The following is a 17,711-nucleotide window of genomic DNA, read 5'->3' as shown; positions in this document are numbered from 1 at the left end:
AAACCCAATATCTAAGTTGCATTTAAAGCAGTGTGGGTGACACTCGGAGCAGGTGGGTCAAGTGTCTTGCCCAAGGACACAACGTCAGTGACTGGGATGGCGGAAGCAGGGATCGAACCTGGAACCCTCAAGTTGCTGGCACGGCCACTCAACCAACCGAGCAGTACCGCCCCAAGTTGTTCATCTGTGACATTCGATTTATACCCAGAGATGGAGACAACCGAAAACGGTGTCTGCAGGTAGCAACTTTTCCTTTTAACCTTTCGTGTGGATTATGATTAATTCTTCATCTAAATGGGAAGTAATAAACATCCTATCACTCGTCATTGCAGTGAAAGCAGACATTGTACAGTAAGCAATCATTTTATTTAGAGATGTCCGATAATATCGGCCGATAAATGCTTTAAAATGTACTATCGGAAATTATCGGTATCTGTTTCAAAAAGTAAAATTTATGACTTTTTAAAACTCCGCTGTACGGAGCGGTACACAGACGTAGGGAGAAGTACAGAGCGCCAATAAACCTTAAAGGCACTGCCTTTGCGTGCCGGCCCAACCACATAATATCTACGGCTCTTCACACACACAAGTGAATGCAAATCATACTTGGTCAACAGCCATACAGGTCACACTGAGGGTGGCCGTATAAACAACGTTAACACTGTTACAAATATGCGCCACACTGTGAACCCACACCAAACAAGAATGACAAACACATTTCGGGAGAACATCCGCACCGTAACACAACAGAACAAATACCCAGAACCCCTTTGCAGCACTAACTCTTCCGGGATGCTACAATATACACCCCCCGCTACCCCTTAGCCCCCTTCCCCCCACACACCTCAACCCCGCCCACCTCAACCTCCTCATGCTCTCTCAGGGAGAGCATGTCCCAAATTCCTGCTGTTTTGAGGCATGTTAAAAAAATAATGCACTTTGTGACTTCAATAATAAATATGGCAATGCCATGTTGGCATTTTTTTTCCATAACTTGAGTTGATTTATTTTGGAAAACCTTCTTACATTGTTAAATGCATCCAGCGGGGCATCACAACAAAATTAGGCATAATAATGTGTTAATTCCACGACTGTATATCTCGGTATCGGTTGATATCGGAATCAGTAATTAAGAGTTGGACAATATCGGGATATCGGCAAAAAAAGCCATTATCGGACATCTCTAGTTTTATTATGTTCATAGTTTGTATTTCTTGTTTAGCACTTTGCGATATATACAATTAGTGTTGTTTTTTGTTGTATTTTACTTTCTATCTAGACTTAGTGAGTGATGTGTAGTATTTTTTAGTATTTTTTTAGTTTTTTTATTACGCTTTACTTCCGTTACTGTATGTAAAAACCTCTACTGCAACAATGTAATTTCCACATTGTGGGATAAATCAAAGTCTATCCTATCCTAGTGTTTCACTAAAGCTGGATCTGTTTGGCACGCCGCTTCTAAAACTTGTAGCTCTTCCTTCTTGTATTTAGGCTAAAAAATACAAGGTTCTGGATCCTAATTTTCCCATAGTAATCGTAATTGGCCTCTAACAAAGTCTGCATGATTATCACTGTTGTTGATGGGGAAGGGATTTCGGGTTACCAAACTCTACGTCATGGATCACGTGATTGACTTGCTCATTATCTCTCAAAATGGCTTGTGAATCTCGGTGAGATTGATACTGTTTTGATCATATCCATTCACTCACATACGTCTTAAGTCCTTTGGTGTCATAAATCAGATAACATTGTGACTTGTGCAGCCCATTGAGACACTTGTGATTAGACTTAGACTGAGACAAACTTTAATGATCCACAAGGGAAATTGTTCCACACAGTAGCTCAGTTACAATGATGGAAAGTGTAAGGATGGAAAGGACAATGCAGGTATAAATAGACTAAATATACCGATATAAAATATAACATATATACGTAATATTTACATAATATATGTACAGTATATTATATATACTGATATATTATATTATGTCTATATCATATATACAATATATAACAATTACCATGTACAATATTACAGTATATGTGACAGCTGCAGCATAAAATAGAGAGTAAATCCAGCAGAAAATAGACATTAAAAACAAAGAAAAGTAGCTAACATAGAAGGTGTCAGGTAATAGACAGATATCTATTGCTGTATGGCGAGTGATTATACAGCTGGATGGAGTGAGGAATGAATTAGGGCTATAAAGGTAAACTTTGATTGATTGATTGATTGATTGATTGATTGACTGATATATATGATAATAGCTTCAATATGGACGCAACTTGTTTTTTTCATTCTACTAGTACTTCAATACATTGGATCCAACCAGTAGCAAACAAAAAAATATGTGACAATGCCGCATGTTGGCTGTTGTCGTGATCCCAAGATGCAGAAAAGGCAGGCGATGTGCAAGCAGAATGTCGTTTAATTAGGAACCAAGCAGAAGAAAAATTACAAAGGTCTCGCAGAAACTCACAAAGAAACAGCACACTACATAATGAGTAAGGACTAAAGGAAGGAACAGGGTGGCACTAAATAGAACTAATTAACAATGAGGAACAGGGTGTGCTGGCAGGACAAAGAACAGAAAGTAAAGGTGCTGTAGAACAGAGACCAAACAGGAAATACTGACAAAACAGAAGCAATAGGACAGGAAGTGATACTAGACACATAACAATTACAAACATGGTCCAAATTGCCTTGACAGTTTTTGCTTTTGTACTCCTTGAACTCCTTGTGCAAAAGGATGTTTAAAAAGTCAAATTTGCTGATGTTAAAGGGGAACATTATCACCAGACCTATGTAAGCGTCAATATATACCTTGATGTTGCAGAAAAAAGACCATATATTTTTTTAACCGATTTCCGAACTCTAAATGGGTGAATTTTGGCGAATTAAACGCCTTTCTATTATTCGCTCTCGGAGCGATGACGTCACAACGTGACAGGAAGCAATCCGCTATTTTCTCACTTTCATCGGTGTGTTGTCGGAGGGTGTAACAACACGAACGGGGACGGATTCAAGTTGCACCAGTGGCCCAAAGATGCGAAAGTGGCAAAAAATTGGACGAAATTTGGTCAAAATACGAGGGTGTGGGGAAAGCTGACGAAATGGTCAGTCGTTTGTTCCGCACACTTTACCGACGAAAGCTATGCTACGACAGAGATGGCAACCGTCCCTTATGCCACCGAAGATGATCAAGAGAAGAATATCGACCCTAGGTTCCCTGGCCTGCTGACATCAACTCCAAAACTGGACAGATCAGCTTTCAGGAAAAGAGAGCGGATGAGGGTATGTCTACAGAATATATTAATTGATGAAAACTTTATTCATTACTCGCGGTTTTACGTAAATTATTATACATAAACTGTGTTTACCAATATTTTAGCTTAAAAACATTAATTTTTTTCAATCATTCGAGTAAATTCGGGTAGTCTTGTGTAATGCAGTATTTTGTGTCTATTTAGGTATGGTTAACCTGAGTGCTAAAATCGTGGAAAAATATATGTTCTTAGCGCCTGAAATGGGCTGTCTGCACTCTCAAAGTGCATGTTGTTGCCAAATGTATTTCATATGCTGTAAACCTAGTTCATAGTTGTTAGTTTCCTTTAATGCCAAACAAACACATACCAATCGTTGGTTAGAAGGCGATCGCCGAATTCGTCCTCGCTTTCTCCCGTGTCGCTGGCTGTCGTGTCGTTTTCGTCGGTTTCGCTTGCATACGGTTCAAACCGATATGGCTCAATAGCTTCAGTTTCTTCTTCAATTTTGTTTTCGCTACCTGCCTTCACACTACAACCATCCGTTTCAATACATGCGTAATCTGTTGAATCGCTTAAGCCGCTGAAATCCAAGTCTGAATCCGAGCTAATGTCGCTATAGCTTGCTGTTCTTTCCGCCATGTTTGTTTGTGTTGGCTTCACTATGTGACGTCACAGGAAAATGGACGGGTGTATATAACGATGGTTAAAATCAGGCATTTTGAAGCTTTTTTTAGGGATATTGCGTGATGGGTAAACATTTTTAAAAAACTTCGAAAAATATAATAAGCCACTGGGAACTGATTTTTAATGGTTTTAACCCTTCTGAAATTGTGATAATGTTCCCCTTTAAACGCTGATTTAGTGAGGCTGAAACGAGGCTTAGGCTAAATAATTATTGGTTTAAGGGGTTATCCGGCTTAGTGTAGACATAGCCTAAATGGACATCGGGAAGTGCCTCTAGGTCACGCGGTTACAATACAAAACAATTTTCAAAGAATATACTTGAATTTCAGTGTTCATTTATTTACACATATACACACACATAACTCTCCTCTCTACTACTTGCCGTAGTTTTGAAGCAATGCATGATGGGAATCCGGATGTTGTGTGTCAGTGTATTAACGTGCCGGCTGGAATAAACACATGCTGAGCAATAGCTCCGTGCCTGTCTACTTTATGGGTTATAGATAAACCTATGGATAACGGAGACATATATAATAGTCTCCTTCTTGTTGTGTGTGCAGTTGCGCACTGAGCTCCAAAAGCCGTAGATGTTATAACGTGACTGGGCCGGCACGTTGTTTATATGGAGGAAAAGTGGATGTGACGACAGGCTGTCCTCACTCAGGTCCGGCTGGAAAACGGGAGAAATTCGGGAGAATGGTTGTCCCGGGAGATTTTCGGGAGAGGCACTGAAATTCGGGAGTCTCCCGGAAAATTCGGGAGGGTTGGCAAGTATGGGCGTCACTTCCTCTCCGAACTCAGTTCGTAAGCGATCAATGAGTCCATACAAAGCTAAGAGCCGGAGATTCAAGAAATACACGGCTCACTTACCCGTGTAAAAAATTATCCAAGGAGGGGGACCTTAAAGGGGAACATTATCACAATTTCAGAATGGTTAAAATCATTAAAAATCAGTTCCCAGTGGCTTATTATATTTTTCGAAGTTTTTTTCAAAATTTTACCCATCACGCAATATCCCTAAAAAAAGCTTCAAAGTGCCTGATTTTAACCACCCGTCCATTTTCCTGTGACGTCACATAGTGAAGCCAACACAAACAAACATGGCGGAAAGAACAGCAAGCTATAGCGACATTAGCTCGGATTCAGACTCGGATTTCAGCGGCTTAAGCGATTCAACAGATTACGCATGTATTGAAACGGATGGTTGTAGTGTGGAGGCAGGTAGCGAAAACGAAATTGAAGAAGAAACTGAAGCTATTGAGCTATATCGGTTTGAACCGTATGCAAGCGAAACCGACAAACGACACGACAGCCAGCGACACGGGAGAAAGCGAGGACGAATTTGGCGATCGCCTTCTAACCAACGATTGGTATGTGTTTGTTTGGCATTAAAGGCAACTAACAACTATGAACTAGGTTTACAGCATATGAAAGACATTTGGCAACAACATGCACTTTGAGAGTGCAGACAGCCCAATTTTCATCAATTAATATATTCTGTAGACATACCCTCATCCGCTCTCTTTTCCTGAAAGCTGATCTGTCCAGTTTTGGAGTTGATGTCAGCAGGCCAGGGAAGCTAGGGTCGATATTCTTCTCTTGATCATCTTCGGTGGCATAAGGGACGGTGTGAGCCAAGACATCCAGGGGGTTTAGCTCGCTCGTCTGCGGGAACAAACTGCCGCCATTGCTTGCCGTGCTACCGAGGTCCTTTGTCCCTGAATTGCTCACACATTCCGGCAGATTCAATGGGGGTCTGGCGGCAGATTTCTTTGACTTTATCGTTGGAAATGCATCTGCTTTGAGTGTCGCGGGATATCCACACATTCTTGCCATCTCTGTCGTAGCATAGCTTTCGTCGGTAAAGTGTGCGGAACAAACGTCCAATTTATTGCCACTTTCGCATCTTTGGGCCACTGGTGCAACTTGAATCCGTCCCTGTTCGTGTTGTTACACCCTCCGACAACACACCGACGAGGCATGATGTCTCCAAGGTACGGAAAACAGTCGAAAAAACGGAAAATAACTGAGCTGATTTGACTCGATGTTTGAGAAAATGGCGGATTACTTCCCGATGTGACGTCATCGCTCAGAGAGCGAATATTAGAAAGGCGTTTAATTCGCCAAAATTCACCCATTTAGAGTTCGGAAATCGGTTAAAAAAAGATATGGTCTTTTGTCTGCAACATCAAGGTATATATTGACGCTTACATAGGTCTGGTGATAATGTTCCCCTTTAAACGCGGATTTAGTGTGGCTGAAACGAGGCTTAGGCTAAATAATAATTAGTTTAAGGCAGTGATTTTCAACCTTTATTGAGCCAAGGCACATTTTTTGTGTTGACAAAATCCGGAGGCACACCACCAGCAGAAATCATTAAACAACGAAACTCAGTTGACAGTAAAAAGTCGTTGTCGCAATTGTTGGATATGAATTTAAACCATAACCAACCATCAATATAGCTCTTGTCTCAAAGTAGGTGTACTGTCACCACCTGTCACATCACGCCGTGACTTATTTGGAGGTTTTTTTTTGCTGTTTTCCTGTGTGTAGTGTTTTAGTTCTTGTCTTGCGCTCCAATTTTGGTGGCTGTTTCTCTTTTTTTGGTATTTTCCTGGAGCAGTTTCAGGTCTTTCCCGCATCTACATTGTTTTTATCCTTCTTCGTGGGGACTTTGTCGATTGTCATGTCATGTTCGGATGTTACATTGTGGACGCCATCTTTGCTCCACAGTAAGTCTTTGCTGTCATCCAGCATTCTGTTTTTGTTTACTTTGTAGCCAGTTCAGTTTTAGTTTCGTTTTGCATAGCCTTCCCTAAGCTCCAATGCCTTTTCTTAGGGGCACTCACCTTTTGTTTATTTTTGGTTTAAGCATTAGACACCCTTTTACCTCCACGCTGCCTCCCGCTGTTTTTACTTCTACAAAGCAATTAGCTACCTGCTGCCACCTCCTGATATGGAAGAGTATTACACGGTTACTCTGCCGAGCTCTAGACTGCACCGACACGCAACATCAACACATCATTTGCAGACTATAATTACTGGTTTGCAAAAAATATTTTTAACCCAAATAGGTGAAATTAGATAATCTCCCACAGTATCTCACGGCACAGTGGTTGAAAAACACTGGTTTAAGGGGTTATCCGGCTTAGTGTAGACATAGCCTAAATGGACATCGGGAAGTGCCTCTAGGTCACGTGGTTACAATACAAAACAATTTTCAAAGAATTATGTGGAAAAATTGCCTTTTTTCTGTTCCAGCATGACCACGGTGCACAAAGTAGGTCCATAAAAGCATACTCGCAAGAGTTTGGGGCAAAAGAACAAAACCTCAACTCCATCAAATGCGATCTAGTGCAAAATGATGGCCAGGTGTCCCCAAAGTTGTGTGTGTGTGTGTGTGTGTGTGTGTGTGTGTGTGTGTGTGTGTGTGTGTGTGTGTGTGTGTGTGTGTGTGTGTGTGTGTGTGTGTGTGTGTGTGTGTGATGTAGAACCAATATAAAATTGAACAGTACTTTTTCAGTCTCCCACCAAACCCGATTAAAATAGCGGATAATGACTGTGGGTGTTTAAGCCTCCAGTATTTGGCTCACGCTTTCTTAGGCCACAGTCTGAGGCCAAACCCCGCAGTGCCCCAATTTCCTTTTGCCTCGGGTGGTTCAGTGGCCCAAAATCACAGAAGGCTCAGCTCTAACTAAAAGTGAATATGATTTTTTATTTTTTTTTAAAGCCATCCTGAATTAACAATAGACGAGGATTCAGGCAAATATCCTCATTGTGTAACGTTTCATCGCCATTATTCTCAAGGTGTCTTTCCTCTGCCTGAAACATAGGAGTGCAAGCCAAAGCAGTGGAGACAGACAATCGAGAGGCGGAGCGACATCCTCTCCATCAAGGAAGTTCGGGAAGATGACATTGGGAATTACACCTGCGAATTACAGTTTGGGAACTTTGTGGTGCGGAGGACCACGGAGCTCTCGGTCACAGGTAAGGAGGAATTCAAAGTCACAGTCCCTTTTATTCGGTCGGTTTGGCACATCCTCAAAGATCTGCAGTAGCGATGTTTGGATCCAGGTTTCATGCTGCCGATTACGGTACTGATCATATATCAGTGATATCGGCCGATACAAATACTGATACAATATTAACTGTTTATCTGTAAACGGGAATATTAACTCATCAGTGATCAGCTGATGAGCTTAACGCATACTTGCCAACCTTGAGACCTCCGATTTCGGGAGGTGGGGGGTGGGGGTGGTTGGGGGCGTGGCTAAGAGGGGAGGAGTATATTTACAGCTAGAATTCACCAAGTCAAGTATTTCATATATGTATATATATATATATATAATTCACTGAAAGTCAAGTATTTTCTTATATATATATATATATATATATATATATATATATAAGAAATACTTACATATATCAATCTATCTATCTATCAAGAGGGACAGAGACAGCACACAGTGCATGTGGATCACATGTTACCATGGCGAGAAAACATGGAGAGACTGCCAGTTATCTAGTCTCCACCAGTTGCAGAAAAAGTGCCATCAGTACAACTGGACAGTGCTGTTTCAGTTTCATCATCAGGACCATCAGTGAGTCAGACACAAACTCGTCTCATCATTGAACCAGATTCAAGGGCTGCTGAGTTGCATCATCAGAACCCAGATCACCCACAACAAAAACCCCACCAGTGATCCGCAGATACCCAGAAAGGTTTCGAGTACCACCAAAAAAACGTAATCTCTGAAGACAGTATAAAAATCTGTGTTAAAGGTGTACAAATACTGTTTGTATAATAAGCATGTTATTGTTTACAAATGAGGGTTAAGAGTTCAGTACTAAAACAAAAAAAGAATGTGGCTTAAGTACAGTTTTTTAATTGAGCTGCTGCATTTTTTTTGTTAGGTTGTTTATTTCTTTTAAGTATCTTCTACATTTCTAAAAGGGGAGGAATGTCATAGAGTTATCTATGTTTGTCTGTTGCCATCTCCTGGTGAATGTTGGCTATAGCGTACTGGGGTTACTTTTTGGTTGGCCAACGATTTACGTGGTGTTGCGCACCTGACGTCAAGTGTGTGAGTCTGTTCTGAAGTCTACAGTAAAGAGACGTACTTCATCACCTCGCCTGGTTATTGCCTCCAACTCAATATATTACAACAACATTGCTCCATGCGGACCTGGAGGGTCCACATGGAGCTGGAGGGAGCGTGGCCTCCAGGTCCGCCTGAATTTCGGGAGATTTTCGGGAGAAAATTTGTCCCGGTAGGTTTTCGGGAGAGGCGCTGAATTTCGGGAGTCTCCCGGAAAATCCGGGAGGGTTGGCAAGTATGGCTTAACGGGAAGATATGGCTAAAGATTGTACTCACAACACTGCAAAAACTGAAACGTAAGTGAAGTGAAGTGAATTATATTTATATAGCGCTTTTCTCTAGTGACTCAAAGCGCTTTACATAGTGAAAACCCAATATCTAAGTTACATTTAAACCAGTGTGGGTGGCACTGGGAGCAGGTGGGTAAAGTGTCTTGCCCAAGGACTCAACGGCAGTGACTAGGATGGCGGAAGCGGGGATCGAACCTGCAACCCTCAAGTTGATGGCACGGCCACTCTACCAACCGAGCTATACCGCCCCACCCAAGTAAGATGAAATATCTCAAATAAGGGTGATATTTGCTTATTTTCTGTCTGATAAGACAATTCTTCTCACTAAGCAGATTTTATGTTAGTACTTTACTTGTTTTAAGAGTTTTGGTCCTAAATTATCTCAGTAAGATATTACATTAGGGGTCGGGAACCTTTTTGGCTGAGAGAGCCATGAAAGCCAAATATTTAAAAATGTATTTCCGTAAGAGCCATATCATATTTTCTAACACTGAATACAACTAAATGCATGCATTTTTAAGTAAGACCAACATTTTTAGAGTATAATAAGTCTCTTATTCTTTATAATAATATTGTTGAGCGTGGCTACTGCTGCTGCTCACTGCTCCCCTCACCTCCTAGGGGATGGGTCAAGTGCAGAGGACAATTTCACCACACATAGTGTGTGTGTGACTGTCAGTGGTACTTTAACTTTCAACTTTAACATAATTCTGAAGCTAACCAATAATAAATAAAATACTTCTTACCATTAATGCGACTTCTTGAACAGATGCGATAGAAAACGGATGGATTAATTAAAATGCATGAGAATATTTTCTCTTTTCAAAATGTATTTTTAACACTGTGATTACCGGCGGAACTATTCATTACTTATCGTGTTAAGCAATGTCCGCTAAGATTTATCTGAGAGCCAGATGCAGTCATCGAAAGAGCCACATCTGGCTGGATATATTGAGTAAAACATGCTTGAAACTAGAATATCAACTGTTGCAAAGCTGTGTCATCAACACTCAGGTGTATATTGCAGCCCGGAAGAGTTAGGGCTGCATGGGCTTCTGGGTATTTGTTTTGTTGTGTTTATGTTGTGTTACTGTGCAGATGTTCTCCCGAAATGTGTTTGTCATTCTTGTTTGGTGTGGGTTCACAGTGTGGCGCATATTTCTAACAGTGTTAAAATTATTTATACAGGCACCGTCAGTGTAACCTGTATCGCTGTTGGCCAAGTATGCATGCATTCACGTGCGTGTGCGTGCTGAAGCCGAACATATTATTATGTGACTAAGCCAGCATTCGTTGGACTGGGTGAAAAGCGGACGTGACGATGTTTGGGCACTGAAATTTGAGAGTCTCCCGGGAGGATTGAGAATTAGCGGTGAATGCGGTGTTACCGCGGCACCGCCGCTGAATATAATCGGCGGGCCAGCTCTAGTGTTAATTTGATATCGCCTCAAGGGCCAAGTGAAATTACGCCAAGTGAGTTTGACACCCATGCTATACAAGATGGTTTTCAGTTTATTGTCAAAAGTATCGGGACTCAAAATCTGATCGGAGTTGAGGCCAAAGAATCTGATGGGGATCATCAGTGGAGACATCCCCTAATAGTTTAAAAACCCTTTTTTTTTTTTTTTTTTTAAACCCTTTTTTTAGATCTATGCATACTGTTCTAGTTTTTATTTGTATTCATTTTTATTTTTATTTTATTTTTTTAATGCACTGTAGCACTTTGAAGTTGTTTACTCAATGTAAAGTGCTTTTAACAAATAAAATCTATTATTATTATTATTATTATTAGTGAGTGCTATTAACAGTTGAACAATATCAACACAACGCCACCTCTACTGTAGTAAGTATGACTACACCACTCCACTTTGCGTTCCTGTCACATATGAACATTTTATCAATGCATCATGCTTTCAGCCTGATAAATTCTTAGAGAAGTTAACATAGTCCCAATGTTGGCATTTGACAGCTGTTCGTACAAAAAAAAAAAAATTAAAAAAAAGTGCAGCTGGTAATCGTTTGCAAAGAAGTGCTCGCTTTCTGCAATGTCTTCTGACGACACCGTGACTCATTTTGGTCAAACGCACGTTTCCTGCGAGGATCAGGATGAATTGGCGCTGACGCGGGCTTGAACAAAAAGCGCGAGTCAGGAGGTTTCAGATGGATCCGGGCCCTGCCGTCATCTCCTCGGCGCACACGCTGCGGCTGCAAGGTCGGAAATAAGTGTTAGCTGCTATCTGATGGAGCGTTATGGTCCCTGTAAAGAGTCAAAGCAGACTCCAGTCAGGGCAAAGCAGGGTTGTAAATCATTCACAATACCAACGCTTAATCTCTTTATATGCTTTGGAGGGTTTTGGAAACGGGAGGTAAGTACAAGCAACTGGCGCTTCAGTCCGTAAAAGGGTAATAAATGATTTCAGAAAGGATTGCTCTGTATTAATGTCTGTTGTGAAGGGTTTCCACAGTAGTGGAGGGGGCGAGAGGGGTTTCCTATTATAGATGCCAACATCCTTTTAACATCCACCTCCTGGATGGTGTCCAGTGGGAAGCTGAGGACACAGTCAGCTCTCTTAATAAGTATTTTTCTTTTTCTGACCCCACACCAGCACACTCGGTCTGCTTCATAAGTGAAAAGACGACGTTGGTCCACCCTGGTAAAACCGTCTTTATCTGAGAGCAATGCATGATGCCAATAACCACCCGTCTACGACTGTACTTAAAGGACTGCACTTTTTTGCGAATTTTGCCTATCATTCACACTCCCTATTAGCATACTTGCCAACCTTGAGACCTCCGATTTCAGGAGGTGGGGGGTGGGGGTGGGGGTGGTCGGGGTGGGACGGGGGCGTGGTTGAGGGAGTGGCTAAAAGGGGAGGAGTATATTTACAGCTAGAATTCACCAAGTCAAGTATTTCATATATATATAAGAAATACTTGACATTCAATGAATTCTAGCTATATATATATATATATATATATATATATATATATATATATATATATATATATATATATATATATATATTTATTTATTTTATTTTATATATATATATATATATATATATATATATATATATATATATATATATAAAATAAATACTTGAATTTCAGTGTTCATTTATTTACACATATACACACACAAAACACTCATCTACTCATTGTTGAGTTAAGGGTTGAATTGTCCATCCTTGTTCTATTCTCTGTCACTATTTTTCGAACCATGCTGAACACCCTCTCTGATGATGCATTGATGTGTGGCACGCACAAAAGTGCTTTCATCAAATGCACTAGATGGCAGTATTGTCCTGTTTAAGAGTGTCACAACATTGCTGTTTACGGCAGACAAACTGCTTTACGGTATACAAAAAAGTGACTGCTGTTGTTGTGTGTTGTTGCCACGCTGGGAGGACGTTAATGAAACTGCCTAACAATAAACCCACATAAGAAACCAAGAACTCGCCCTCCATCATTCTATAGTTATAACGTGATTGGGCAGATACGCTTTTTTGTATTGTGGAGGACCTGAGTCCGCCTGAATTTCGGGAGATTTTCGGGAGAAAATTTGTCCCGGGAGGTTTTCGGGAGAGGCGCCGAATTTCGGGAGTCTCCCGGAAAATCCGGGAGAGTTGGCAAGTATGCTATTAGGGTTGTACGGTATACTGATTCTAGTATAGTATCGTGGTACTAAAGAATCTAAGACGGTACTATACTCTGTTTAAAAAGTGCCGGTTATCAGGCGATATCAAATTAACACTAGAGCTGGCCCGCCGATCATATACAGTGGCGGTGCCGCGGTACACCGCTAATTCTCATACTTGCCAAACCTCCCGGGAGACTCCCACATTTCAGTGCCCCTCCCGAGAATTGTGTCCCCTTTTCGTCTAGTCCAACAAGTGCTGGTCCAGTTACGTAATATGTGCGTGAAGTGAATGCAACGCATACTTGATCTTCATTGATACAGGTTACACTGAGGGTGCCGGTATAAAAAAACTTTAACACTGTTAGAAATATGCGCCACACTGGGAATCCACAACAACAAGAATGACAAACACATTTTGGGAGAACATCCGTACAGTAACACAACATAAACACAACAGAACAAATACCCAGAACCCTTTGCTGCACTAACTCTTCCGGGACGCTACAAGGTGTTTGTGTGTGTGTGGGGGGTGGGGGGTTGGAGATAGCGGGGCTGTATATTGTAGCGTCCAGGTGTTGTGCCGGATAATGCACCCCCGGCGTAGAATTCACCCCCTGACGGGAGTGTTATATCAACTAAAGCCCACACTTAAAGTTTCCACGTGCAAGATTTAATCTATTTAAAAAAGTTATTTAATAAGAAGCCAAAAGTGCAAAAACAATAATGTTCGTGTTGGAGGAGTTGTGAATGAATGAAATATGAAATCCGTGCTGCAGTCTGCAGGTGTACCTAATGTTGTGGCCCAGCAGCGACTGCAGCACGGATTTCATATTTCATTCACGCTGGTGGTTCATTATCCGGCACAACACCTAGTGCCGCAAAGGATTCTGGGTATTTGTTCTGTTGTGTTTATGTTGTGTTACTGTGCGGGTGTTCTCCCAAAATGTGTTTGTCATTCTTGTTTGGTGTGGATTCACAGTGTGGCGTATATTTCTAACAATGTTAAAGTTGCTTATAGGGTCACTCTGTGTAAACTGTATCGCTGTTGATGAAGTATGCGTTGCATTCACGTGTGTGTGCGTACAGTAGCCGCTCATAACTTGTGACTGGGCGGGCACGTTGTTAGAAAGGATGAAAAGCGGACGTGACGTCAGCTCGTAGAGGACGTTAAAAGCAGTGCCTTTAAGGCACGCCCCCAGGACTGTGGAATAAGAGATATTATGACTGATGAACAACTTCATTCGATAATGAGGGTTGCGTCAGCTCAAAGCCTGAGCCCCGACATTAATGAACTAGCATCCAAGAAAAGATGGCAGGTATCTGGCTTGGGCACATCAGATTAGATCAGTGTGTTGCAAACTGAGCAGTTTAAAGTCCTGAATGGTTGGTTTATTCATTATTTTATTTTCAAATGTATTAGCCTATGGAAAAAGTTTATGTTGATATTTACCTCAGAAGGCTGCAAATAGAAAAGAGGCATTCAATTTTAATTTTAATTGTATTTGATATGCCATTGATATTTTTTAATTTTTATTATTATTATTTGAAACTGGATTTTGCATGTCACTATAAAGTTATATAAGCCTTGCTTGTTCAATATTCAATGCAAAACTTGTTTGGGTCCCTATTAAAAGGTTAATTTGTTCAACCTTGGCCCGCGGCTTTGTTCAGTTTTAAATTTTGGCCCACTCTGTATTTCAGTTTGACACCCCTGATCCATCCCCAGTTTTAGCTACTTCTAAATCACTAATCCTCTCCTCCATGGCGACAAATAAAGTAAGTTTCTTACAAGTATCATCCCTGCAGGACGAGGAATAGCTAAACATGTTTCACTACACACCAGAGAAGGATACAATAGATCACCGGCGTCACTGCTAACAAAAGATAGCGCTCCTGAATGTAAACATATGCCATGGGTGGATCTACACCTGACATCCACTGTAATGATACCAAGTACAAGAGTGTATCTAGTCGATACTACTATGATTACATGGATATTTTTTATTGTCACAAAATCTTTTTTCCTTCTTAAAAAATTCATATTATGTTTATGACCAATGTATGATCCTGTAACTACTTGGTATTGGGTTGATACCTAAATTTGTGGTATCATCCAAAACTAATGTAAAGTATCAAACAACAGAAGAATAAGTGATTATTACATTTTAACAGAAGTGTAGATAGAACATGTTAAAAGAGAAAGTAAGCAGATATTAGCAGTAAATGAACAAGTAGATTAATAATCCATTTTTACAGCTTGTCCCTCATAATTTTGACAAAATAAAAGAGTGAGAAATGACACAATATGTTACTGCATATGTCAGCAGACTAAATTAGGAGCTTTTTTGTTGTTGTTTACTTACTAATAAAAGACAAGTTGTCTTGTATGTTCACTATTTTATTTAAGGACAAAATTGTTCTTCGATTGCAATAAGAATCATATGTTTAATGTACCGTAAGATTTTGTATTAAAATAAAGCCAATAATGCCATTTTTATGGTATACATTTGGTACCCGTACCAAAATATTGGTATCGGGACAACCCTACTCGCTATGCAGGACAAGAACACATATGTCTTTCTTTTTCATATATTCCAATTTGTAGTATACGGCAAGTACGAGGTGGTTAACAATGAAGCCTATAGGAGTAATCTACTGTGCCCATAAAGCCCTCTAAAAAAACATCCAAAAACAGCCACTAATACTCCATTTACATATCGTGATCTAACTATTAAAGTATTCGCAATATTGTTATTATAAGCGCTAACACTGAGGTTACACACTTATGCAGCTATTCACATACTGAGCCGATGAGCTGCTACATCGCCTCTGAGTCGGTAAAAGTTAATTCTAGATTATAAATAATGCCTCTCACTTGTATTGTGGATTGTTGTTTCCTTAAATCAAGAGGTTGTTCCACTTAGACCAGGTTGTCGGCAACCAAAAATGTTGAAAAAGCCATATTGGACCAAAAATACAAAAAACTAAATCTGTCTGGAGCCGCAAAAAATTAAAAGCCTTATATAAGTGTTATAATGAAGGCAACGCATGATGTAAGTGTCTATATTAGCTATATTAGCATATACTATCAAAATGACTGTGTCGTAGGCTGACGCAAATCTTTGTTGACAGAAATGTTGACATTTAATATTTATTCTACACATTTTTACAACATTGGAAGACATTAGTAAAACGGAGGCTTCTCAGAGGGTGAGATAACACCTGGAAAGTATTGGCTTAGAATGGCCAAAGGTATAGATGTGTGTGTCCAAGTTAAAGGAAACCGCATGCTGTCTTCTTCTAATGGATTTATTACAATCTATAGCAAGCTCGGTAAAGTTTGCTGTGGTCTGGAACAACATGGCACACAAACAACTATCAGAAATGCAGCCAATATTTCATACAGATAATGTGTCAAATATAAATTAAATACAGAGGAAATTAAATGAGCTCAAATATACCTACAAATGAGGCATAAAGATGCAATATGTACATACAAATAGCATGTTAGCATTGATTAGCTTGCAGTCATGCACTGACCAAATATGCCTGATTAGCACTCCAACATGTCAATAACATCAACAAAGATCACCTTTGTGTATTCACGCACAGCCTAAAACGTTTGGTGGACAAAATGAGACAAAGAAGGAGTGGCATAAAACACGTCTTTCTGTGGCAGCGTCGGAGAAAGTTGTACATGTAAACAAACTACGGTGAGTTCACGGACGGCCGGAATTGGAAGGACAAAACGGCGCTGGCCAAATACTCTAATTAGTGAAGCATATACATGTGGACTTTTTACAAATTGGGAATGTTTGTGTCATATTTGTCCTACTACAGAAACCATATTAAAACCAAAAATATATTTTTTCCTCATCTTTTTCCATTTTCATAAAAAAAAATTTTAAAAGCTCCAGGGAGACACTATGACGGCACTAAACAATCTAGAGCCGCGGGTTGCGGACCCCCGACTTAGACACTGGCTGAAGCTGAAATCAAACTAGGAACCCTGAAGTTTCTGGACGTGTTTTGAATGTGGAAGAAGAAGAAAAAAAGTCATAATATGACCCCTTTAAGCCCTGCCGCTCAGTCTGCGCTTATTAGATCAATCATCTCACAAAGACATTTTTGGACAAAAGAGAAAGCACAGCAGCACTTCAGGTAGGCACTCAAGGCATGTGGTTATTCCAGCTGGTCGTTTGTAAGAAGTCGTCTATTTCCAGAAGGAACAAGAACAAGGTGGATGAGGAAGAAATGAGTAACAGACGAAAAAACATTTTCCTTCCATTCTGAAACTGTGGAAATTAAAACACAAGATTGGTAACCAGTGATGGGATGTTTGGCTCTTTTTAGAGAGACCTTGTTTTTCTTATGTTGCTTAAATGGATTTATTACCAACAATAATGTACAATTTGGAAGTAAAATATTTACTAATATATATTTACATAATTTTTTATAGATATGCTTATTATATAAAGATGCCTTTATTTAGTAAGTCTGCATAATGCTAAAAAATAGATTAAAAGGTACAAAAAATAACCTATTTGCTATTGAACTTTTAAAGATGTTTTTCTGCTTAACAAATTTAAAGTGAAACAACACAGAATCACTGCAAAACAACACTAAGTTAAAAAAATATATATAAATTAAAAAAATTAAAAAAATAAATAAAAAACTCAACATAGAGTCAACTATTACTAGTTAAAGGGGATCTGCACTTTCTTATTTAAT

General features: G+C 40.0%; 1 protein-coding gene across 2 annotated transcripts in view; it reads left to right on the top strand.

Annotated features, from left to right (window-relative positions):
- The window catches only part of LOC133622367 (interleukin-1 receptor accessory protein-like 1), a 555,729-nt gene that overhangs the window by 269,980 nt on the left and 268,038 nt on the right, over window positions 1-17,711 (top strand). For both annotated transcript variants that reach the window (XM_061985016.1, XM_061985015.1), the window contains exon 5: window positions 7,785-7,938. In XM_061985016.1, coding sequence (XP_061841000.1) covers window positions 7,785-7,938 — 154 coding nt within the window. The remainder of the gene's footprint in view (window positions 1-7,784; window positions 7,939-17,711) is intronic.

Source organism: Nerophis lumbriciformis, linkage group LG23 (genome assembly GCF_033978685.3).
Source record: "Nerophis lumbriciformis linkage group LG23, RoL_Nlum_v2.1, whole genome shotgun sequence".
Taxonomy (NCBI): domain Eukaryota; kingdom Metazoa; phylum Chordata; class Actinopteri; order Syngnathiformes; family Syngnathidae; genus Nerophis; species Nerophis lumbriciformis.
The sequence above is the reverse complement of the archived record's forward strand: the minus strand, read 5'-3'. Positions and strand labels throughout refer to the sequence as shown.